General features: G+C 31.2%; 3 protein-coding genes across 5 annotated transcripts; 2 read left to right on the forward strand and 1 right to left on the reverse strand.

Annotated features, from left to right (window-relative positions):
• Positions 1–410: 410 nt before the first annotated feature.
• On the forward strand, positions 411–3,931 carry LOC124825413 (uncharacterized). Its single transcript, XM_047298021.2, has 8 exons — positions 411–622; positions 760–906; positions 1,016–1,128; positions 1,474–1,566; positions 2,068–2,170; positions 2,242–2,316; positions 3,262–3,357; positions 3,620–3,931. The coding sequence occupies exons 1-8, from the start codon at positions 527–529 to the stop codon at positions 3,677–3,679; spliced, it is 783 nt and encodes a 260-aa protein (XP_047153977.1). The 5' UTR covers positions 411–526; the 3' UTR covers positions 3,680–3,931.
• Positions 3,932–6,428: 2,497 nt separating this feature from the next.
• LOC124825400 (putative protein phosphatase 2C 40) lies at positions 6,429–9,987 on the forward strand. 3 transcript variants are annotated; one of them, XM_047298014.2, is made up of 4 exons: positions 6,429–6,638; positions 7,946–9,136; positions 9,322–9,586; positions 9,677–9,987. In XM_047298014.2, the coding sequence occupies exons 2-4, from the start codon at positions 7,955–7,957 to the stop codon at positions 9,802–9,804; spliced, it is 1,575 nt and encodes a 524-aa protein (XP_047153970.2). In that variant the 5' UTR covers positions 6,429–6,638; positions 7,946–7,954; the 3' UTR covers positions 9,805–9,987. The 3 variants fall into 3 exon arrangements, with proteins under 3 accessions (XP_047153970.2, XP_047153963.2, XP_087955874.1); XM_047298007.2 differs by having other exon boundaries at positions 7,949–9,136; XM_088099748.1 differs by lacking the exon at positions 6,429–6,638 and having other exon boundaries at positions 7,916–9,136.
• A 3,659-nt stretch (positions 9,988–13,646) lies between these two features.
• LOC124824937 (uncharacterized) lies at positions 13,647–15,313 on the reverse strand. Its single transcript, XM_047297461.2, has 4 exons — positions 15,234–15,313; positions 15,056–15,123; positions 14,897–14,972; positions 13,647–14,619 (listed from the first exon to the last, which is right to left on the reverse strand). The coding sequence occupies exons 2-4, from the start codon at positions 15,107–15,109 to the stop codon at positions 13,880–13,882; spliced, it is 870 nt and encodes a 289-aa protein (XP_047153417.1). The 5' UTR covers positions 15,110–15,123; positions 15,234–15,313; the 3' UTR covers positions 13,647–13,879.
• Between the last annotated feature and the right edge of the window lie 10,560 nt (positions 15,314–25,873).

The raw sequence follows: 25,873 nt of genomic DNA on the forward strand, positions 1-25,873 counted from the left end.
ATTTACAAATTATAAATGATTTTAATTAATAAAAAATTAAAAAATATAAAAGATAAGAATGGGAGAGGGTGCATGGCTTCAATAAGAGAAGTCGTTAACCCTCCACACAACTTTAATTTTTTTTTTAATTTTTTATAAAAAATGACTTTGTAATTGATTACAAATCTTGGTAATCGATTACCATGCTTTAAAGTCATTTTTGGGAGATGTACGACTTTAACACTGAACAAATGAACACAACTTTTTTATTTGAATTCGTTTGAGCTCCCACGACTTCCCTATTTTCATGAATTAAATTTGCGTATTCTTATAATATACGATGTATTTTTACCTTTGATAACAAAACCTATAAATATATGTTTATTAAAGGATAATCACTAAACAAACCTACCCATTATATAATTCTTTCACCGTACAGAAACTTTTTATTTATCAATCACGTCAAAATCGGTGACTATTTGAGTATGAAGCATTTACGGGGTCAGGTATGATCCGAAACGAAGAACCATAGATTCAGGATTCGGTTATGGCCATGGATTTGTACAAGAATCCCACGAAGCTCGAATACTACGATGACATGTGGAGCCTCCAGTGCACTGCCACATTATTATCTCACTTCAAGGTTAATTTCTATTACTTCTTGATTTTAGTTAGTTATTCAACTGATAATTTTTGCGAAATGACAAATATGGGAAAGGGCGAAGGACTATACAGAGAAGGAAATCTTAACTCGCTTCGTTATTGATGTAAAATGAAAAGGGCGATGATGGTAGACATGTTTTGATCTTGGACCGTACGATATTCCATCCGCAAGGAGGTGGTCAACCCGCGGATACTGGCTTTGTACTCATTCATGGCTTAGAAAACAAATTTCTGGTATCTGATGTTCGATCCAAAGATGGAATTGTAAGTTTCAAGAATGAAAGGTCTTTTTTGTTGTCGAACATGTCTCTGGAGTGGTCATCAATTATTTTGTAGACATCCTCGTTTTTTTTTTTTTATTATGATGATGTAGGTTTTTCACTATGGGCTCTTTGAGAATTTGGGAGGGGAATTTGAGCCTACACACGAGAAAGGGAATGAGGTTTCACTGTTTGTTGACGAGCAGAGGCGAAAACTGAACTCCAGGTTAACTTTTTTTTTTTCAGGGGATGAAAATCTTCAAACATTTATCTTTGTGTTCTTCTTTCCTTTCCTTTTAGATTGAGTTAAGATATCCCACATATCTGATTTGTTTTACATAAATTATTTTTCTGAAGCGTACTTTTTATTTTTCTTGTGCAGCTAGGGAAATGATTTACCATCTGTACAAATTTTTTAATTACTACTTTTTTTTAGAGTGTACTCTAGCTTGGATTTTATTTCTGCCAGGCAGTTTTTCTATTTCGAATCTATGATTACTGCACTGCTTATAAGAAAATTTATAATTCTGTTTCTGTAAATCTCATTTTTCCTTGCTTATTTCCTGTGTAGATTGCATTCAGCGGGACATTTGCTTGATATTTGTCTGCAAAGAATAGGATTGGGTCATTTAGAGCCTGGCAAAGCCTACCATTTTTCTGATGGGTATATCATTTTACTGCTTTTTATGCTTTTGGTGTGTACTGAATTCATGGCTTGGATATGAGTGCATAATCTGAATTAGGTTTGAGACTTGAAAGTTATCTGTCTAATACTCAAGCTAAGAGGCATTGTTCGAGTTATCAAATCATTGCTGATCTAGGATAATATTAATGATGATTAAGTGGGTTTATTAGAAGTCTACAAATACAATAAATCCTTAAATTGGTCATAAAGATTAGCGTGGTGCCACCTTAGTCTTCTAGTGGCTTTTTAGCCAGTCCTTTATAATATAGAATTTAGTTATGTTTAGATCTTTGAGGGACTCGTATGGTGAAAAAAATCTTCGCAAGACTAATAGAATAACAAAATAATAGGTAGGGGTTTTCTCAAAAGAAAGATCTTACAATTGCTAAACTCCTGCTGTTGTAATCCCATAAGTATTCGGTTTAAATGTGTTCCTAAGTTACGAAGTTTGCTCCGTACTGGCTATTGCATCATTTCCAGGCCTTGGGTTGAATATAAGGGTACAGTTCCACAAAAGGAATTGCAGAGTAAGCAAAAGGATCTAGAGCTGGAGGCCAATGCATTAATTTCCTCGGGAGAAAGAGTAAGTTGTTATGTTCGTAAATTGCTTTTTATGTAACATCAGGCTCTGAAAATCTTCACCTTACGATATAGATTTCTGTTGATGTATTACCATACGATGAAGCTGCTAAGATTTGCGGAGGGAGTCTTCCTGATTATATTTCTAAGGTCAGTCTATAAAAGATATATTCTTGCTGCAAATGGTGTTTCTATCCACATTGTAGCAGCCCTCATAAGTCCTAACTATGAAAATCTAAGAAACTCTTGATCCAGCCATTGTGAATGTGATGAAATCAGTTCAAGTCTTAATATCGGTACCAGTGAAGGAACACGGCTGTTTTCCCTTCGCTGCCTTCTTGTATTTGATTGTTTTTGTCGGTCAGTACGACTGACTTCTTGCCCTATATTAAAACCAATCTGGAGAGGGTCATATACTAGACTTCGATCATGTTGGTTGACTGTTTTGAAAAACTGTTTATGAATTCTCAAATTTACAGTCACGTGAGGATATTTTAACGTGTTTGTCTATTGAGAACATTTTTGTTCTCTAAAAATTTGTCTTTGTAGTACTTAAAGAAAGCAGAAAAAGAGAATGAGAAAACATTCCAACTATTTCTATTTTTTTTTCTTGAAACACCTGTTCTGAAAATAATTGTCAAAACTCTACAGATTTTAGATGAGAAATTGATTTACGAGTAGTGTGAAATTGTTTTAATCTATTAAAATGGTTTTTTGAAGTAACTGTGTTCTATGTTTTCCGTTTTTTGTTGACGTCTAAATCAATGTATTATTATTCACACTGCCTTATTATTTGTATAGAGTATGAAATCGGTGGTTGTATCTGGTAAGCAGTTTTATAATGTCAGATATTTTCAACGCCCAAGCTACAGGGTCCTTGCTTATGTGGCACTTTCTTAGAATGGAACTGTAGCAATTCTTTGAAATTAGCTGACGGGTAGCATTCACTGTCTCACATATGTGTACATCACACGCTTATGCATATCTTAATGTATACAAAACTATGTTAAGTTCATCTCTAGCATGAATCTGGTTTTGTTCTTATTTTCTGCGCCACTACATTATGTTTCAATATTGATGCATCCACTCTCACAGGAAAGCACACCTCGCATTGTGAGGATAGGAGATAATCCTGGCTGCCCATGTGGTGGTACTCATGTTGCTGACATTTCAGACATCGTACAAATTAAGGTATGGAATCCATTATTTGAACTAGCTGCTAGTTTGGTTTGATATGATATTTTTTGTGTAAGTTTGCTCTTTGTAATCAGCAGGCTTCACTCTTTGTAAGTAGCACCAATGAATTTCTTTCATTGAAACTATTGAAAATGAAAATTTTGTTGTTCAAAGACCTAATACTTAGTTTATAAAATGATAGACTTTTTTTAGTTTTATTTGGTTGCTTGGTAACAATTTTGTGCTATATGCTTCTATAATCTGTGTATATGATCAGGTCTCGCAAATTCGCTCGAAGAAGGGGCAAACAAAAGTCTCTTACAAAGTGGAATCCTAGTTATATGCGGTTGAGTCTGCTGCTGTGAAACTGCTATTTTAGCTCCGTACTTTTCTGACTACTCTCTGATAAGCATCGCCGAAAACTAGCTGATTGTAGTTTCTATTTAGGTCCTCAATAAATAAACTTCTTTTGTAAACATTTACAAAAGAAAACAAGATTGTAAAAGAAACAAAGATTTTATTCAAGTTAAAATCATCTCATGTATTATGTAACTGAGAAAAAATGTCATTGTATCTTAGTTTACTCCTACTCACATGACACACCATTATCCGCTTCGACATGCCATATTCTCTTCAATCCAAAACCTGGTTCTAATTTCCAAAATTCAAAGTAATCAATCACCCTTGGATTTGCTTGAAACTCACGCGTATTGATATGTTGACTACTAGACAATATCTTTGAAATGCAGGTAGGTATGTGGTTTTGTCGCCTCCTCTCTAAAGAGTTTATGCACGTCACGATCACAATGATTTTGATCTTTCTCTGTCCCAGCTGTTCTCATGCGAATGAGAAAATTGAATAGTTTAAAGTTTAAAAAAAAATGGGTGGTAGTGATGAGTTTGGCACCTTGTCAAAAGTCGAAACTCTTTTTCTTTGTTTAGGCTGCCAAAAATAGGGGTGCAAGAATGGTCCGTGTAAATCTGCATGGAAGGGTATAATGCGCAGCTCCTTTCTTTTGCTATCAGCCGCCACACCCTTTTGTTCAAAGTGGCAGCATCCTTTGGTGAGTATCGTATGGTCCATAAATAAGCCGTAACATTATAACCACCATTATTACTCGGTCAAAAGTGTGACAGGAAGGAACCAATCTTCAAATCCACTTCTAACACTATTATTATTACTTCAATTTCGTGAAAAATACTCTGTATGGAGACACGTGAGTACAAAAGTAAGATGAACAACACACAACGTTCAGCCATTCAGCTCACTGGCAGCATCTCTGCATGTGTTTGGCAGTAATGTAATGAGCATCTATTCTCTATACCGTAAAGTAAAATCACTACTCCTCCAACTCTTTCTTAGACACAGCCTAAACCAATAATTTCATCCTTCAATAGATGGAACCGTTAGGTTTTATGAAATTATTTTCTCATTAAAATCAATTTTTTTTATGTTTAGTTAAAAACTATTTTGTCTTCAAACTATAATTTCTAATTAACAAGATTTGTCTAATTAATGAGTGGTGTTTTTTCATCTTTTATTCACTGTTTATCCGTGTATACATTTTAATATGCAACTTTATGTGTTTAGAACTGATTAAAAAACATACCCTTAAACTCGATTTACCTTAATCTCTTTAACATTAATCATTTACGTTTATGAGGCCGGTCGTCCATGCCGACGCCTTTGTCTGTTTTGCTGGCCGTCCGGTCATATGAAGTTTGTAAACTGTGATGACCGTCCAGTCATCTGGTACAATACATATTTAGTAATTTTTCAATCTATTTCAAGCCGAAGATGGAAAAACTTCATATTCTTACTTCAATTTGATGCATTCTGTCTTTGGTGAGCATGCATCCAAACACGTTATAGAGATGTTAAAAATACAAAATAATTTTACTGATATTTTATGAATATAAGAGTAACATCATATATATCGTGAAATATAGCACTCTTATAATTTTATGTCATAAATGTAATCTCTAAATTTGATATTATTATATCCGTGTTTGTAGATTGGACTGGATATGTTTTAAAGACAAAAATAATCTGATTTAATAGCTTCAATTTTCTTAATTCATCATCGAATCAGTTTAAACCAACTTAGATAATATCAGAGTTTATATTTTTCTATATAAATAATAAAGATTCATGATAAAAATAATTTATAACTGTGTTTGCAGATTGGATTGAATATGTTTTAAAGACAATAATTATCTGATTTAATAGCTTCAATTTTCTTAATTCATCATCGAATCAATTTAAACGTATACCAATTTCAATTTAAAGCAACTTAGATCATATCAGAGTTCACATTTTTCTATATAAATAGTAAAGATAAATAATAAAAATAATATAGAATTTAAAAAATTTCATTTGTAACTTATTATAGGACAAATAATAGTATAATTTTTCGAATATATGTTATATAAAACTTTGAAAATAAACTTACGATAATTATATTCATTACTTAAAATTAAATAAAAAATATTTTCATAAATATGTATAAGTTATATAATTACACAAAAAAAAAGAGATTATAATAGGTATAGTAAAACCATAATAAAAGTATGTCTATATATAAATTTAGTTTGATCTGTTTTTAAAATCAAATCTAAAACTTAACTAATAAACAACGGTTTTTAGTTTAGTTGTTTTCCAAAATTTATGAATATATTTCTCTGTTTCTCTGAACATCATCAATATTTTTTTTCCTTCAAACTTTTACCTAAATCTTATTTAAAATTGCTCTAAAACTCTCAAACATTTGAAAAAACAAGATTGAAACATTAACCCGGAGCAAAATTAAAAAAAAAATAAGAAGAAAGGAATTAAAAAACTAAATCTGCACATTAAAGATAAAGAAGGAAGATAAAGAGAAAGAAAAAAGGAAAAGTCAACGAGTGAGGAGAGAGGTTGACTGAGAAAAATGAAGGGTTGGTGAAGAATAGGGGTAAATCTGAAAGAGCGAAGAGGACAAAGAAGAGTGAAAGAGAGTGATTTGGGCGTTGTGGTGAGTTTTGGGTTGGCAACGGCTAATATATACCATCCAATTCCAAATGCAATTTCATTGTGATACGGATTCTCCACTTGTTGCCGCACACACACACTCACATACACGACGCAAAACGCAACCAAATATATTTTCTTTCTCTGCCCTTTCGGGATTTGCTAAGTCACACACTCTCTTGTATATATACTCCCACTCTCACTCACTCCTTTCTCTCTTCTATCATACCCGCATTCTCACAATCCCTCCTCTCTTTTTGCCTTCGCTCTATTGGGTTCCTCACTGGTCAGTTCCTTTTCTTAAATTTTCTGTCTTTCTCTATTATGCCTTTTCTAAGGGATTGCCTTCCCTTGCTTCCATCTTCAAAAGACTCGATTTTGATTGCTTCTTCTTATTTGGGGTGTCTCTGATTATTAGCATTTCCTGTGCTGTCATTTTATTTCACCTCGGGTTTCGTTTTTGAACTTTTACTTGCATTGGCTGCTCATAGCTATACCTTCAGAGTAGGCAGCTTTTCTCTGAGAGAAATTGGTGCCGAGCAAAATCTGCTTCCCGTCATTTGCTGATCGCTGGGCCATTGGACACCCTTCTGAATGAATTAATGTTTATGTTTAAACGCCCCTCTATTTTTTAAGGGGTTTTGGTGGAGGGTCTTTGTTGTTAAGCTCCTTTTGTTGTGTGGATTGCTTGAACTAATCTAGGTTTTCAAACCGAAGACTTATATGATAACTTTATACACGCGTATATATGTGGTTTAATTTTTATGATCTCCCTGTTGATGTGTATTGCCTGCAATTCTGGGGTTGAAGCTAATATTTTACTGTGCAGATGCTTCATTTTTCATGTGTATTATGGTTTGGACTTTCATTGTTTTCGTTGTCTTGCTATGAACCTTTCTGTATGGACAATGGGCATCATGATGGAAGATCTGATATTCTTGACCCGGGATAAAGAATAATATCAAATCTTTCGATCAAAATCTCTGAACTGGATGCTTTGTAATAATTTCTTCAATATCAGCAATTCCCCAAACAATCCATGAGGTTCATCAAAATCTTAAAATAAATAAATTGGCTATATGTGGAACCGAATGCTGATACTGAAAAGCTATAAGTAAAAGTTCTACAAATTTTAAGTCTCATTTTTTAATTCTAGCCGTATATTTTAGTGCTTGGTGATCTCATGTCAAATTGTTGTGATATTTTACCATTTGCGAGTTTGTCCTATCCTTGTGTAAATTATTTTGATTTGGCCATTTACTTTTTATGTTAGCATTGTTTGTTCATATAACAAAACATCTGATAGACCATACTCATAGAAAAAGTTTCTCTTGGTTTTAAATATTAAATTCAGTTTCTTTTGGTTTTATATTTTCAAGTTCAAAATGCATTTTGTCTTTTCTTTGTAATGCTCGTGCACTATAACCACCTTGGTTATATATAGATCTATTTTATCTGATTATCACTTTACAAGAATCAGTATTCCTATCACCTTATATTATACAGGGATATATATATGTGTGTTGTGTGTGTTTTCCTTTCAGTATATCTATACCTGTGGTACTGATACTATTGAGAATGGATTTCTTAAAGCAGGGTATAATGCTTAGTCCTGAAGGAGAACTTAAAATAAGTTTTGGCTATAAATGCAACAGTGATAGAGGTATTCCCTGTGAGGTTGCCAGTGGCTGCAAAATCCTTCCCGGAGTGCGTAGAACAAGTAGTTTCTCTTGCTTGTCAGGTGCAGCCTTAAGTGCGAATGCTACATTAGCCAACACAAACATCTGCAATGGTAAAATAGGTGAAGAAATCCTTCCAAGTTGGGACTCTCCTAATTCATTTCGTAAGGTAACCTCTTCGCCAAGTCTTTCAAAGTTGGACATACTATCATCTTCCCTCCCAAGTAGTTTGTCTTACCTTAGCTGCAGTCCTTCTACTACAAGTGACATCCTCGAATATGACTCTTGCACGTTAAAATCAATGAGCGATCCTTCCAGAAGTGAAGGTTTTCTTAATGTTAAGGAAGTTCAAGTAGCAGGAGGAGCTGCCGGTGAAGACAGAGTTCAAGCAGTTTGTTCTGAAGAAAATGGGTGGCTATTCTGTGCAATTTATGATGGCTTTAATGGAAGAGATGCAGCCGATTTTCTGGCTGGTACCCTGTATGACACCATCATATCATATTTTGATAAGTTAATCGAGGAATTGGAGCCAGGTTCCATCAGAGCTTATAATGATGGGGGCTTGGATGAATCCCTGCAATGTAAGTTGAATGACAGCCTTATTTATCACGAAGATCAATCTATGGCAAGGTTTAAAGGAATAAATGATTCTAATCATGGATGTTATGCAAAGTGTAGCCTATCTACTAAGTCAGAACTATCATGTGATCCATTTTCACAAGGGGTACTTGATATCCTTGAACGTGCTATTAGTCAGGCAGAGAATGATTTCCTGTACATGGTGGAGCGGGAAATGGAGGAACGTCCTGATCTAGTTTCTATTGGATCTTGTGTTTTACTAGTGCTTCTTCATGGTAATGATTTGTATACACTTAATCTGGGTGACAGCAGAGCAGTTTTGGCAACCTGCCTTACAGGTTGCCGAATGGATAAGAGTGAGAGACTGAAGGCTATACAGCTTACAGATAATCACACCGTTGAGAATGAAGTTGAAAGAGCTAGACTTCTGGCCGAACATCCCGATGATCCCAGGATCGTTATAGCAGGAAAAGTGAAAGGGAAACTCAAGGTTACTCGCGCTTTTGGAGTTGGCTACTTGAAAAAGGTTGGTTGATATTCTCTCCTATCACCAAAACACTTTGGTACTCATGTTTTAGCAAATAAAGGTGATAGTTAAAACCTTTAAATTCAAACTATATACTGCGATTGAGTGGAAGGTTGCAAAGAATATATCTTTGTCCTACCAAGTACCAAACATAGATTTGATTTTCTTATTTTATTCTGGTGCAGAAAAATTTGAATGATGCTTTGATGGGAATCCTTCGAGTTCGTGATCTTAAAAGCCCACCATACATATCCACTCAACCATCACTGAATGTCCATAGAATCTCAAGCTCCGATCAATTTGTGATAGTTGGAAGTGATGGTTTATTTGACTTCTTCAGCAACGATGAGGCAGTGAAGCTTGTAGAGTCTTATATCTTGAGCACCCCTTTTGGCGATCCAGCAAAGTTTCTGATAGAGCAGCTTGTGGCTAGAGCAGCTGTTTCCGCCGGTCATTTTTCCATATCTTTTGTTTGATTTTCATTAATATAGACGTTGCTTGTTTTATTAGATGATTATTGGTTGAGTAATGCTCATGTAGGTTTAAGCATGGAAGAGTTGATGAACATTCCAGCTGGGAGGAGAAGGAAGTACCATGACGATGTGACCGTAATTGTGATCATGCTTGGGATGAATCAACGGACTTCAAAGGCATCAACTTGCATTTGAGAGTTACCACGAAGAAAAAACGACAAAAACTTTGTATCTATGTAGCTTTTCATAGGATGTTCTCGTTTGATTAGTTTTTCCTAGGCTGTGTTACTTAAAACTGTATATACCGCATTTTACAAGAACCTCTAGGGCGTTAGGTCCTATTATTTGTAAACATTAATAACAGTATGAACTTTTTTATGTGCGCTATGTAGCTCAATAATATCCCTGATGCATGGTACCATAAACTCATATTAAATATTTAAATATGTGTTTATTTTATTTATGAAAATGCATAATGGGTAATCTTTTCTTTTTTTAAAGACTAGAAGAGAACAATCATCAAATAAAAATTTAAAGACAATGCAAACATAAAGTGAAAATGGATGACAATATAATATTTTTGAAATAAAAGGGGTATTTGTGTAAAATTTAAAGAAAAACCGAGCTTTAGATATATATGAAACTATTTCCGGTCAAGTTTAGAATAAAATAGCACACAAATCATATACGTCATATAGTTTCATTATATTAAAGTAATAATTAAGATATGTCAAAGTATATGTTAAAGTAACGAAAAGAACAAAGTTATATCTTATGAAGCAAAGTAACTAAGAAATATTGTTATATCTTATTAGTGTTCGTATAAACAATGTTCGAAGTAACATTATATATCGCTAAAAGATTATTAAGAAATATTATTACTAAAGTCAACTAAATGTTGTAACTAATGAAAAAAACATGGCGGGGTTCTGGAGAACAAAGAGCAGTCATCAACACTTGCTAAACAATTTGTTAATAGCAACACTGGTTGTGGGCCTCGTTTACACAAAAGTCAAGTATAGGATTCGAATGAAAAATGTTTTTTTAACAATTTTTTTTACAATTCCTTTACAACATCATGCGTAGTAGCTTATGATTGGTCTGTTTTAAATATACGAATCAATAAAATAATAATTCACCTTATTGTTAAAAAGTTGTTAAAAAAAATTGTTAATATATTTTTAAATATGTTTACACAGTTCAATCTTCGATGGGGTAGTTACATTTTTTTTTTTAATCTTTTTAAATGATTTTTTGTTAGATTTAAATTTGATATAATGTGATATGAAAGAAGATAGAAATTTATTGTTTCGAAACGATGATTAAGTAACATAAAAATCAGATTATGAGATTTTAACTTATTTAGACTTGTAAGTTTTGATTTAATATAATAATCTTATAAAATTAATAGTTTTATACTTTTTCATTTTACACTTCATTTACAAATATTGTGCTAGTAAGAAAAAAAATATTTTATTATTCTCATGACTCAACATTTAATTTAAGATTTTATCCTATTAAATTATGGTTTTCATTTTATTTTTAATAAAACTTAAATGATATAATTCATTTTGGTGTGGTAGGCCAATTCATTTGCCCTATATTTGACTGATCGGACCAAAACGAGTAAAATGATCTTCTTTGACATCTTTAATTTTGATTATTGTGGAGTAAATTTTTGTTTCTTTATCTATATGGGTTACTTGATAAATAGGTTTTCGAAAAAGGAAAAAAATGTAGAAAAAGAAAAAATAGAAAGTGAAGTTGTTTGAAAGATACCGAAAAATATAAATAAATAAAATCAAAATTTATAAAAATTTGTAAATGATTTTATTGATATATTAATATATTTAAATAATAACTTATGAAATAAAATTTTAAAAATAATTTAATATTTAAAAAATAAGTTTAGAAAATTTTAAATTCAAGTTAAAATAAAAATATTTTATTTAATTTAATATCTTAATATTAATTATTTAATTGTTTTAATCGATTATGGCGTAAGGTAGTGGGGTATCTTCCATGCCACTAAACATTTGACAAGGTAGTAATTAATGCAAAAGTATCTAACTTACCCTCCTATCTCTAGCCTTTATTTATAGGTTTTATGTTAGACTTTTGATTAATATTGGCCTATTTGCAGTCAATTATGAGTAATTACACTTTAATATCTTAATTATCAGTTTTAAGGTTAATATATTATAGTAATGTTATCTGAGTCGATGTTCGACTTATATGAACTGGTGTATGGGTAGTTGACCTGTTTGGTAGTTAGTCGAGCTCAATATTCTGCTCACTGAGCTGGTGATTGGTTATTTGGGTTGGTACATATCCGATCGACCTCTTTGGTTACCAACTAGGCTCAGTGACTTGCAGTCTAGGTTGCGGATGTCCAAAAAGGTTGGTGTATGATCAATCGGTCTATTTAATATTTGGTTGAGCTCACTGATTTGTTCTCCAAACTAACTATGGATTAACTATCTGAACTGGTTCATGGTTAGTCAAGCTCAGTGGTTGACCATTATAACTGTAGTTAACCGTTCAGACCAAACTACCATATAATACAAATATAAATTGTTTTATCTCACAAGAATTTTAAAATATGAGATTTCTGCTACAACTTTCTATCCATCTTCAAAAAGTACAGGCTAGCCTCAATTTAAAATGTATTAGTTTTTCTGTCCCGTTATTATTATAATTATTATTACGAAGAACCTGATCTATTTTTTGAGATTGTGGATAATAAAGTGATCTATTGCGAAATAAACACCCCCAATAGAGAAAATCCACATGGTCTTGTAGAAAAATGATGTTAAAATAAAGTGAGAATGAAAGAGTTTTTCCATTGTCCTAAAAAAATTGCACCTTATGAGTTGAACGGCAGTGTCCTATCGTGCAGTGCATTTTATTTCACTTCAATGCAGCACTACTTTTTAACTGCTCTTCACCCATGTTTCTTCCTTTTATACTTTTTCTCCACTTTTTTCCCTTCATCTTTACAATGCCTCAGGTCCACATCCTGATTCCCTCACATGGCCTCGCTTAACATCTTAACATGCAAAATGCAGACAACATTAATTGTTCCCTCATACTTATCTCATTACGGAACCATCATTTTTTACTACATTTATTTCCACAAACACACTCTTCCCTCTGTTATGTGCTTTGCCAAAATGTATAAATAATCTTTTTCACACTACCAACATTATAATTATAATCGTTCCTTTAATACTGTTCTGTTGCAATTTCAAACATTGATTCAATTCAATCTCATTCCGCTTTATTCGTGCAGGCAAGTTGATTTCGGGAATCTGGAAGGGATGACCGAATAATGATTCTCATTATTCGAACAAAATAAATTGACTTTGAGATTATGCAGTTTTGACCCAAAGCTAGAATTTCTAGAAAGGACAAGTCCTTTTGGCATGTCATGCTACCCTGTGGCGTCAGATTATGCAGTTCAGCTTTGAATGAATAACACCCATTTTTCTATCACAACTTTGAAGTTATAACAATATAATTTATACACCGTGTGCCCAAGAGAGAAAATTTCATGCAAAAAAATAATAATAATAACTCTGCTTAGATATATGTTCTTAGGTTGATGATAGTGCTATTATTTTATGTTTTTGCCATGTCCCAGAAAACATCAGCCAAACGCGGCACTAATCACGGCTGGGTCAATGGACTTTTTTCAAGCGTCCTTGTTGGAGCAAATGCAGTGAGTCCTGAATTTGTTGAAAATTGTGATGAAGCCCTAACTTGAAAAGATGATTAGCATGGAAGTATTATATTGAAATGGTGAGTGATTTTTCTGATAAATTATGATTTGGTTTAAATAGTGAGACTGCGAAAGTACATTTGACAGCATGAAAAAGATTCTTATGTGTAGCTTCATTCCATTGCCTTGCCTCTGCTTTGCCTGCATAGCACAGTCCAGTCTTCACGAAATGCCCTTCGGACGTGACATTGACATGCTTGCCATCTAATCCTAACATCTCATCTCTTGGCAAATTGCATAATAGTAAGAGAGACGATTATCGAAAGGGTCCATGATTCACCATTATTTACAGTTTGGTCCATCAAAATGAAAATAAGTAAAATTGCCAACAGGGTATATATATCTGAACCCAGAAAATCCAAGAACAGCACAAAGCTCCATCGATTTTCCCTCAAAAAATACAAAACTAGCATACCATATAGCGTAGCATAGCAAAACAAGAGCTGATATGGGACCATGAAAGAAACAAAAAGGTAGTATCTTGGTTTCTCACATGATAGAACAGCCATTTGCATTCTCGTCGCTGAAGATCTCGAAGGGAACGAAGGGCGTAGATTGAAGGCGATAAGGATCGTGGTCTATGCCTGCACACATGTAGGGCAATGGTGAAACATAGTAGGAAGGACCACCCATTGTTCCCATGGGACATAACCTGTTGTGAGTTGCCAGATACACAAGTGGGGGATAACAGTAATTTTCTGGATACAGGTTGAATTGCTGACGTGTAGGGCTCAGATTCACCTGCCCAGAGGATCCACTGTGCGCAGCTCCACCGTTACATGCTGAACTTCCATCACTCTCACTTTTTTCCATCTCTTTCTTTTTCTTTTTCTTCCCAACTCCTTCGCTTTGACCACTCTTGTTCTCCGATTCTGCTGACTGATTTTCTCCGCCGCCGCTCTTGCTTTCGCCATTGCCCCTCTCCCCAGAACTTTTTTCGTTCGTCTGTTTCTTGCTAGTGTTCGCGGTGGTCTTGGTAGCCACTGCATTTGTCGTGGTGGAGTGATTATTCTTGCCTTCTGATTCTTCTCCTTGTTCGTTTTTCTTCTTTTTCTTCTGCTGCTGCTTGTCTTTGTCGGAGTTATTTCCCTTCCCGGCCGCGAGATTCTCCGGCCAAATCTCGGCGTGTTTTCCGGCTTTCTCCAGTTTCCTTATCAGCGTCTCAACGCCGACGCTTCCGGTGACCGTCACTTTCTGCTGCTGTGGGTCAACCGTTGTGGTGAAAACACCTGTGAAATAACCCGACATTGAAAATTCTGTCACCATTAACCACCTAAAAACAGTGTACAGTGAAAAAACGTTAATAGTAAATGGTCCGGTTCAAGCTAACGGAAAATGACAATCTTTGTTAGCACAGTGAAATTTGAGATACGGAATCTGTCCATGCATGAGGAAAATTTACCAAAAGAAAACAAAAAAGGGAAAGCTTGTAGGTTAACAGGGTACGTAAAAGAAGTAATTTTGCTGGGCAGAGCAGAAAGAGAGAAGGGTAAATTTCTGTGTTACCATCTATGCTCTGTAAGACCTTCTTCACTTTCCTCCTGCAACCTTCACAGTGGATGGAAACTTTCAAGAACCATGTCTGAGACAGAAAAGAAAGCAACTTAGGCAGAAAATTTTCAAAGAAAAAGCAAAAAATGACTTCTTTTTGGTTTAGAGAGTAACCTGATACATCAATGGCTCAGAGGGAAGAACAGCTTGGGAGGACTTTGCATCCATGAGAGAAAGTGTGTCTGTGAGAGAATGTGGCGAAGTGAAGAAATTGGAAAATATGGGAAAATGAGAGTGAAAGTTAAAAGATAAAATGAAATGAAAAAGAGAAGGGAAAATGCCAAGAGTGTACCAGAGTTGTGTACTCTCCGTTTGGGGAGCAAAGTAAGCAGGCCAGAAAAATGGCTACCAAAGTATAATGTGACAATGACACAAGAACAACACACTTCCTGCTTCTCCTTTCTTTCTTTTCTTTTCTTTTCCTTCTATTCTACCTCTTATTTTATTTTATTTTTCAAATTTTCATTCTTTTTTAACTAATCAAATCAAATTAACATGCCATGTCTAATTTCTTTTCACCATAGCAACCTTATTGTGTGCATTTCTATCTATTTGCTGTCCTAATTTGTTGTCTTTTCATGGATGTACTGACCTTTTGTTTCTTGTGGGATGTTTACAGGACCCGAATAATTATTCCTCTTGGTAAGACTATTTAATGTGGTTATGCCTAAATTCATGGAGACACACGTTATGTTTATTATGGGTATTAGTAACTTTGGTTCGTAGGTTTAAAATTTATGGTCTTGTTGTACGTGTTATAGGTGGAGGCTCTTGGTAGCCAAAGGGGTGAGTTTCATTAGGACCAGGTTTTCCCCAAATTACCTTGAAAAAGTTCCTACCTTGTACAAACGCATGGAAACAAAATTCCTGGCTTTCACAGATTGGGTTTGACCACTGAATTTGTGTTTGGAAACAGGAAATAGTCACGTCTACTGTGCTACAAAACGTGAAAGATAGAGCTATTTATTTCTTAACGTGAACCTAAAAAGATGTTTGCAGTGTGAGACCAAACATGTTCTAATGCCTAGGTTACGATTCTTGAGAGCAACTCAGGACTAAATAGAACCTCAAATATTTACACATACGACAAGAAAAAAACGCCACAGTTATGGGAAAACAGGAAAAAAAAAGAGTGAAGAATATACAACGTAACTTAATTCGCGGTTCATCAGAAGAAAAAGTGTTTCTTAAATATTTCTAATTTGGACTAAAATTTAGTATCCAGCAAATAAAGAGCTGTGGTAAAGTAAGTTACTCACTTCACCACAGCCTAAGGTGAAAGTTGAGAACTTTATAATCCTTACTCTATATATGAATACATTTTTTTAATAATCTTTAATCATTTCTTTAAAAAAAATCATCTTTAATTAATTTGCAATCTTTGTTGTTCAAAAGTAGTTATAAGGTTTAACTATTTTTACTGCAATTCGCATTGAGAATGAAAAATAAATTAAGATAAATATGTTTCAATGCCAATTATAATTTTTTTTTATTTCTTATCCAATACTTTAATGATACAATGGCGAGGATTTTCTAATTTTAACAAGAAACTCAAAATTTGTATTGGAAAGGAAAAGTAAGTCAAGTTTCTTTATAAATTAAAATTAATTTAAGCATTAATTAATTAGAAAAAGGTTCTTATATAAATTTTTAAAATTTTACTCATTATTTTTTATATAAATTGTAACGGCTTAAAAAAAACATAACAAAACATATAATATAAAAAATATAATATATAGTATTTCAAAATACAATCTAAATATACAGATATAATTTTTTTACAGAACTAAAGCCATTCTTCAAACGTTATTATTTATCCTCTTAAAACACATGTTAAGATAAGTTATTCGAAATAAATTTCTAACGTATGAGAATAATATAAAAGAAATAATTTTATTAACCCCTCATAAATAATTCAATTTCCATCCAACACAAACATACAAAAATCATACAGTAAATTTATATAATATTGATTGACATTTTCAAACAAATCCATATTAAGTTTTATTATAGACTAATAAATACTTTGATTTAAAACCAAACCCAAAAATCATAAATAAGGATAAGTTCATTATAGTTCACAACTATACACATGTACAAATCTTTATTTATTTCTTATCACCTAATTTCCAAGTCTATGTAATTAAAATCATAAGCGAAGCAAGGAAATTTATGTTAACTCATTCAAATAAAACTACACATCAATCAAATATAAAATAAACTAATATTCATTTATATTTTAAAAAACATACATATTCAATCACTCAAAAAGATATTTTTTTTAGTCTAATAAAAAATAACCTTACTTGAATTTTGGATATAAATTAAGATGAGTTGCAGTTTTATTTTCGTTTTCTAAAATTTAGTTGATTTTGAACTTTATTTATACTTAAACGAAAAATATTTCAATTGAATAAAAATGGGACGGAGAAAAAAGTTTGAATCTTTATTCTATTCTTACTCAAGTGAAAATTCTCTACTCAACAAAAACATCAAAAAAAAAAATAAGTTTTAGCAACAAAATCTTCCCAATTTTCAAAAAACATTTTCAAAAGCATTCTAACAATGCAATTTATAAACCATTCAAATTATCAATCCAACTCTTAATTTACTTAAATATTATCATTTATTCACTTTAAATCAAGCTTGTTCCTTACATGCATATATCTATGCACATATCAATATCACAAATTATTATATGAAAAGATACATAAATTTATTCTATTTATCTAAACCATATTGAAAATCAGTTCAATGTAACTTTATATTTAACCTACATAACATAGATCAAAATATCAAGCAAAACTTAACCACATTCAAACAAATTTTTAATCAACTACAATTTTTATGCATAAAATTCAAAATATTGTGATCACATCACCTTTATATCAAAATAATATATTTTAAGGTTCTATAAATAAAGAAATTCTTACCTATAATATTGATTTTCAAAGCAATTTTTAAAATTCAAGTTATAATTCCAAATTTTAGAAACACATAACAACATATCCAAAGATAACAAAATATTGATATTTGATAAAATTAATTAAAGATCTATAAAATTCTGTTTGGAAATTTACATTCCCATAACTATATAACAAGGAGTGACGAGGTGCAACAGGATTTTGAATAGATGAGTAGGAAGAAAAACAAATTTAAGAAGATTTCCATTTTTTATTATCTTTTATTAATATTTATGAAAATTAAATATCCAAACCAATTCTTAATATTTTCTAGTAATTAATCCTAGTGTACAAAGACAACCACTGAAAACAACTTTAGAACAGTTAATTATATTTTCAATTAGAATTACTAGTATGACACAAGTAAGTTTGTAAACATTATACAAGTCTCACATCGGTTCAAAAATTTTATTTTTTTTTCAAATCAATATCTACTTAAAATTTAAATTTAAAAAAATATTATATATCATATACTTAATATAAAACACTTATAATCTGACATAACCACACGTCTCAATGTTAAAATAATCAATCTAAACAACGTATCCTGTATCAAATATATCTCCATTTCTAGTTACACGTGGAATTATCTTCCTATTATTTATTAATAATATATATATATATAATATTTAATAAAAATAAACAAAAATAATATTTTATGAAAAACTATAAAACATCTCATAAGAAAATCATAGTCTCCTTCTAAACTTTTTGTATCTTATATTAACAAATCCGAAGCGAATTAAATATTAATAATATTAATATTTCACTTCACCTTTTTATTAATTAAATCTGTATAAATCACACTGTAGTACTTGTTTTAATATCAATCTTGCTTTAACAACAAAATGGGACTGTACATATTAGGTATTGTTTGGCCTTTTTCATATATATCTCTTATAGTTTCCGTTTTTTAAATTTCATTTTACAAAGTCTTAAAGAAGTGATTTCTTATTTTGACAAGAGACATGATATTACATAAAAAAACATGTCATAGTAAACACAAATTTATTAGTATTACCATTTAAGGTTTAAACTATAAAATTAAAAAGTCATAAGTACTTGACTAAAAAAGTTTATTCACTGATAATTAATTAAAATGTTAATACCAATTCTCTGTTTTTTCTATAAATTTAATTATACAATTCATCTTGTGCTTGCTTAGATATTTTTTATAATTTTGTTTTAGATCACGAAATGAGATCTTGCAATCATCATGTTGTTTTGTTACCTTTTTCTAGTATTTTATATGTTGTAATTAATACAATGCAATAATTTTGAAAATAGGGGAAAATTAAAATTTCCTGTAAAAAGTTTACTATACATATAGAATTAGAAGACCTTAAAATGATCATTGTATTGGTATTGTTTCAATTTATGTAGTTAAAAAATATAGACCAAGCACATTGAAGAAAAATATGAATAATTAATTTAAAGGGATGATTTAAAGTGTAAATAAATCAAATTTAAAGAAAATATATTGTGGAAAATTAATTAAAAGTGAAAATCATTTAACAGGATCTATCATAAAACTCCAAACAATTTTTGTTTTTAAGTGATCACGGAAAGTTCAGTTTATTAGATGAGAAATTATTCTGAGATGTAAATGGTTTTTCAGCATTAATTATTACAAAATGAATTCTACTAAAATTTAAAGTAATAACAGCTTAGTGTTTGTTTTATCTGCAATCTAAGAGTTTAAAATAAATAAATTATACAACCATTAAATGACTCACATATAATTGACTCTTTCGATTTTCAGTGATAGTTTGAAACTTGTACAGTGGATGGAATTTTGTTAAAGAAGGAAATATATATACTTATATAAGAGAAACATTTTAAATAATATTCTAAATTTAATTTTACCAAACTATAAATTGAATGGAGCAGTGAATATCTTTCTGTTTCAGTAAAAGGTTCAATAAAGTTTATTTTTGTTGAAAGATTTTCTTTTATCGATGATATGTTATGATTGCAAGATTTTCTGGTCCACAAAATCCCATAGCCACCAACCATTGTTCTAAAAGATAGTAGGGACACTACCATTCCAGAACTTTAATTAATCTCAGCTAAAAACCCTTATAAGGCTATAATAATTACTGTATAATAACTTCCAATAACAAGAACATCAAAGTTTTAAAATTGAGAAAAAAAAAGTTAAGTATAGAATCATGATACATAAATTTATTAATTAAGTTATACAGTTTTTATTTTTATTTTTAAATATCATTTATTTTGAATGTGAGGTTCGAGATTATAATTAAAACATTTTTCAAGATTTTTTTTCAAATTTTTTATTTCTGTTGTAAAGTTTTTAATGTTTTAATTCTAGGTCGTGCAGATGAATATAGGTTAAAAACATTTTGACAGTAATATAATCGATTGATTAACACAATAAAATTTTGAATTCATAAAAAATATAATTATTTATTTTTTATCTTATATTTATATTTATAAGTTTTAAAATAAAACATTGAAAAATTAATTAAAAAAATATTAAGATTTAAGAAAATTAAAATTAAAAATTATAGCTGTTAGTAGAAATTGGGATGTTGATGAAAGAGTGTGTGAGATGTGATGAGGTTTAAAGATGTAGAAATGGTGAGGTGTGGTTGGTAAGAAAACTAAATAAGAAGTGCCTTGATGATGCAGAAAGCAGAAAGCATACTGACATCTCAAACTTGATAATGAAAATCATTAATGGCGAAATGATGAAAGAACCTTTTCCTTCACGCCATTTCTATTCTTTCTGTGGCTGCTTAAATCAAATATTATCAATTCCAAAATCGATGCTATTAATGAACTGAACAACTAAATATATAAACCCTACACTCCTTCCATGTTAATAACTTTTTTACAATTAATTATTTATTATTATTTTATTAATTTAAATATTTAAAACGAACTAATCACATCACGAACTGTTTTATTGATTTATATGTTTAAAAAAAATTAAAAACTTTTTCCCTCCTATATCACGCAACTTTAGTACGTTCAACATTTAAACATATGTTTGTTAAATAAAATATAGCAGTAAGAAAGTGACAACCTGATTATTAAAATAAGTCGTTTAGTTTTCTTTACGAGGATTAATATATTGGGTTTATTAGAAGTTTAATATTAAAATTTTAGAAGTGTATGATTAAATTTAAATACAAAATAAATTAATATTTAATAAGTAACAAATTATTTTGAATAGACGAATTTTTAATTCTTTTTAGAATAATAAATGAAAATGTATTTCGATTGGTCATTAAAAATAATATAGATTAGTTGATATACAAATTTCTAACCATAGAACATCTTAAATAAATTTTTACTTTTCTTTTGGCAGAAAGAAAAAAAAAAAAGAAAAGGATTAATTTTATGTACTTACATGATTTTATATATAATTTTACTCTTCTTGAGTTTTAATATTACTCATGATATCTAAAGAAAAAATTTCATTACATATATGTCATTTAATCATAACTTAATTAATTATATAAGTTTAACAAATTGACTAATAAAATATAATAATATTAGGTAATTATGATTTATTATATATATATATATATATATATATAAATAAATGACCCACGTTATTAATAATCTCTTATTATTCTTATAAATTTTTATTTAATTTTATGAGTTCAAAATTATCATATATATCTTGATCATATTCAAAATATTTTATTCATTGATTACATCAATATGTAAACCAAAATAATTTTCATTACATCAATCGCAATCAAACTTGACAAGTATCACTAATGCTGACATAACCAAATGATATAGATTCACGTGTAACCTGAAAAATTTCGTGAAAGTGGCATGTACACATCTACTTTTAACTAGTCTTTATTTGATCTCGATAAGATTAATATAATAGCATCAATATACAAAGTGTCATTTCTAAATAATAAACCATATGTTTATAAAACCAAATATGTCAAAAAGACAACGTATGCATATATGAAATCAAACATAGAACACAAACACACAAAAAGTAACTAATTCCCACTAAACCAAAGATTCCTTAAAATGTAAAACACACATACAAGAAATATGCTTATCAAAAAGACTTTGGATGTAATAGCCTTAGTAAAAGGATTTGTCATCATGAAGTTTGTCCCTGAGTGCTATATGGAAATATGTCCACTTTGTACCATTTCTTTAACAACTAGAAACTTAATGTCAATGTGCTTTAACTTACTCAAATTACTATTGTTGTGAAAATACAAATCAACTTATTTGTTGTCACCGTATAACTTAAGTGGTCTTTCAGTTCATTCTACATTGCGCAACCCTGTCACCGTATACTCTTAATGAAGTACAAGTTTATAAGGATCTTAAGTTTCTTTTTGTAGAGATTTTGAACTTGCTAGAGGTTATGAAGTTGCTTCATCATAAGCAACTATATGAGTTAGATCTAGAATGTTCATTGATTCTTCTTCTAAGATAGTCTCTTTTGCCCTGATCTCATTGTTTAGGTTTGTTTACTTTTAATGCATTCGACACAAACAACAAGGTTTGTGAAGTCAAATTTATGCTTAGTACTATACAATTTTGTATTTAAGGATTCGCTATAGAAAGTTACCTTGTTAAGATATATAAATTATCATTGGTCAAAAGTAAACTAGTTTCAACAAGGTTTGAATTTAAAGACAATCTAAATTCATTATTTCAAACAAACACAATTAATTTGAAAATCCAAATAAAAAAATAGTTATAAGAATCTAAAATATCCCCTAACTTCTATCTCCAACATAAATACATCTTTTAGAATCAATTATAAATACATCTTTTAGAATCAATTATCTTTTGGTAGCTTAGGTAACCCTTTATTTCCACGGCAAGCATGATATTTCGTACATTTCTTCTTTATGTGTCCAACTTTATTACAAAAGAAACATTTATGAGACTGTTTTTGTTTCTTTTGTAGTGGATCGACTAAGTAAATACTTTCAACCTTTTCTTGCTTTAGTCTCTCGTCTTCTTGTGCACAATATGAAATGAGCTCATTAAGAGACCATTTTTCCTTTTGATAGTAATATGAAACCTTAAACCGTCCAAACTTTGAAGGAAGAGAGATCAAAATTAAGTATACGAGGAAATTTTTTACCTTGATATTTCATGGAAATCAAACTTTGAAGAAGTACACTTGTTTCAACCTTATCATTTTTTGCAAAATGCTTTTCAATTTCAGCAAGAAATTTTTTTCGCATTTGTAATTTCTTCCGATATAGCACCTCTATAGACTTTTGGAATACCACGCTTAATGATCATCAAACTCATGTGATTTGAGCGGTCCCACTTCTCGTATTCTCCAATCTCATCAGAAATGCTTGACTTCGTAAGAGAAGGAGGTTTATCAATCCTTAACACGAGGTCGAGATCCATGCACCCAAGAAATATCTCCATGTTCTCTTTTCAATCCTTAAAATTTGTATTGTCGAGGACCAGAATGAAATTTATGTTGACAAACATTGAAGCAATTGTACCTGTATTTAGTATAAGAAAAACAAGGGAATTAATCTCATATTGTAAAAATAATAATTATAAATATATTCAAACAATAGTCTATTCCATCTCAAGACACCTAATGTCCCATCAATATCAAATATTTGGAAAACAATATTAACTATTAGGAGTATCTTGGTATAAAGATTAAATACTAATAGTAAAACATATCCAATAACAAATTTATATTTAGATTGATTTATCATTGAAAAGAATTACAATTATACAATTCGACCAAATATTAATCTTCTTTTCGACCAATAATACTCACATAAATGTATATAAACACAAACATTTATAATTTTTTTTATGAATCATTAGAATAAAAAAATTCACTTTAATAATTTATTAATTCAAATAATTTATTAAAAATTATAAACAAAATCAAAATTGAATATTTATAGTTTATTTCAAATTTCAAATTAATTATTAATTATGTTTTGTTTTAAAAATTTATTATTTTATAATTTTTTATCCTAATCAACACTTCTGGGATGCAGACCAACATTACAACAATGCTCCCCCAACCACAAATGGCCACCACGATGTAACGCGTATCTAGCACAGCCACGACCACAGCAGCAACGCTGCCACCATACCCAAAAACCATTACTGCCGCACACCCGTTGGCCAACACCTGGCTTGGAGTGGGCAAGCCAACATTGAGCAGCCAACAGCCCAACCAAGTGCAGCCAGAGCAATGTTCCATCACCCTAAATGCCCTCACTCGAGTGACAAGCTAGCGTTACCAAGCTTCTCGTCGTCCACCACCGCAAGCCCTGGGTGTGCCACCGTCGCTGGAGAGAGACACCACTTTTGCGACACGAAAAGCCGCAGGCTTGTCGCGAATACCGTATGGAGCTGCTGCAGAACGAAAAACAGATCCTCCACGCCGTGAGCCAGGACCGAACCAGATCGCATGATAGAGGCCAGCCATTGCGACGAGAAATCGTCACGTCTCCGGCGGCCACCGCTGCGCTTGCGAGAACTCCATCGCAGACGACGCTTGCGAACCACCTGCAGAAAAACCAGTCCACACGGCGAGGCCAGTCCTCCACCGTGACGGAGAACGCGAAGGGAGAAGAAGCTGTCGCGCTTCCACCACGGCACTAGAACTAAAAAGAAGAAGCTCGAAAAACAGTGGTGGCAGGATTAGGGTTCTGAAGAAGATGAGGCAGAAAGGGGATTTCAAATTTTTAGGGTATCTGGGTTGGCGATAAAAAAACAGAATTGGGAAAATTTTCCCAAATTTTAGGGTTTCTGAAAAAAAAAAATTCCAAATTTATGGGTCTGATTTTTGTTGTAGTGGGAGATCACGGTTGATACCGAATGGACTTCAGATCAAGGTTGGCACAGATGAACACATAAAGATGAATTGAATTTCAAAATTAGGGGGTTTTACCAAAAGTAATTAAAAACAAAATCCTAAATCCGAGAATTTGCATAAAATTAGAGAAAGCCATTAGGCTGATTCCTATTAAACTTAAACTAACATGTTATTATACCAATTGACAGATTATAAATACAAAACACATCATAATTAATAAACAAGATCTTTTTGTACAGAGCAATTTCTTTATAACACAAATGAAAACGAAAACATACCTGGAGTGATCATGAAAAAACAAAATAAATCAACTGGTATATGATCTTTTCAGTATAGATGTTCCTTCTTGATTTCCTATGAGAAAGAAGAATAATTGTATCTGTTTACAAATAGGGCATATAATCCCTTATGTAACCTGTTTCAGTTTTTTTTTAGTTTTGATATTTTAATTTGATTATTCAATAAATGAAAATATTTTTTATAATTTTTACTGAATAAATTTTATGATATATGTCTTTTAATTATGATTTAATTAATTATATTATTTTAATAAATTAATTAATAAAATACAATCTCTTAATATATTTAATAATTGATTTTATATATATATATATATATAGAGAGAGAGAGAGACATATATAATAATCTAAGTTTGATAGTAAACAATTTACTTTCAAGATACTTAATTTTAGAATTTATTTTAATTATGAATAGCAAAGTATAGTAAAATAAAGATAAAAGAAAATGCAGTTTTATTATATCAATACGTACGTGAGAATATCATTATATCAATATGTCAAAAGTTGTGAGAATATCACTGTGTCAATACTAAGTGTTCAGTTGTGTTAGTCTAGAAAGCATTCGAATCCTTCGGTCTTGTCTCTCGGGTGAATGTTATTGTTTAGTTTTGGTTTCAGATGGGATCTATTTCTATTGTTTCGGCTTGATTGTATTGATGAATAATTATGTGGTATATGGACGAAATAGTATGAGAATGAAAGAGTATTCTAGGGAGGAATACCTCATGATTGGTTATTGAATGGTAGAGTATGAATGTGGTTATGATTAGCTGTCATTTATCCTGATATTTTGTGATTATTCATTCTCAAGTAGAGAGGAGTAAGTCATGTGTGAGAATGA

The sequence above is a fragment of the Vigna umbellata genome, chromosome 9 (genome assembly GCF_029865625.1).
Source record: "Vigna umbellata cultivar VRB3 chromosome 9, Vumbellata_1.0, whole genome shotgun sequence".
NCBI lineage: Eukaryota > Viridiplantae > Streptophyta > Magnoliopsida > Fabales > Fabaceae > Vigna > Vigna umbellata.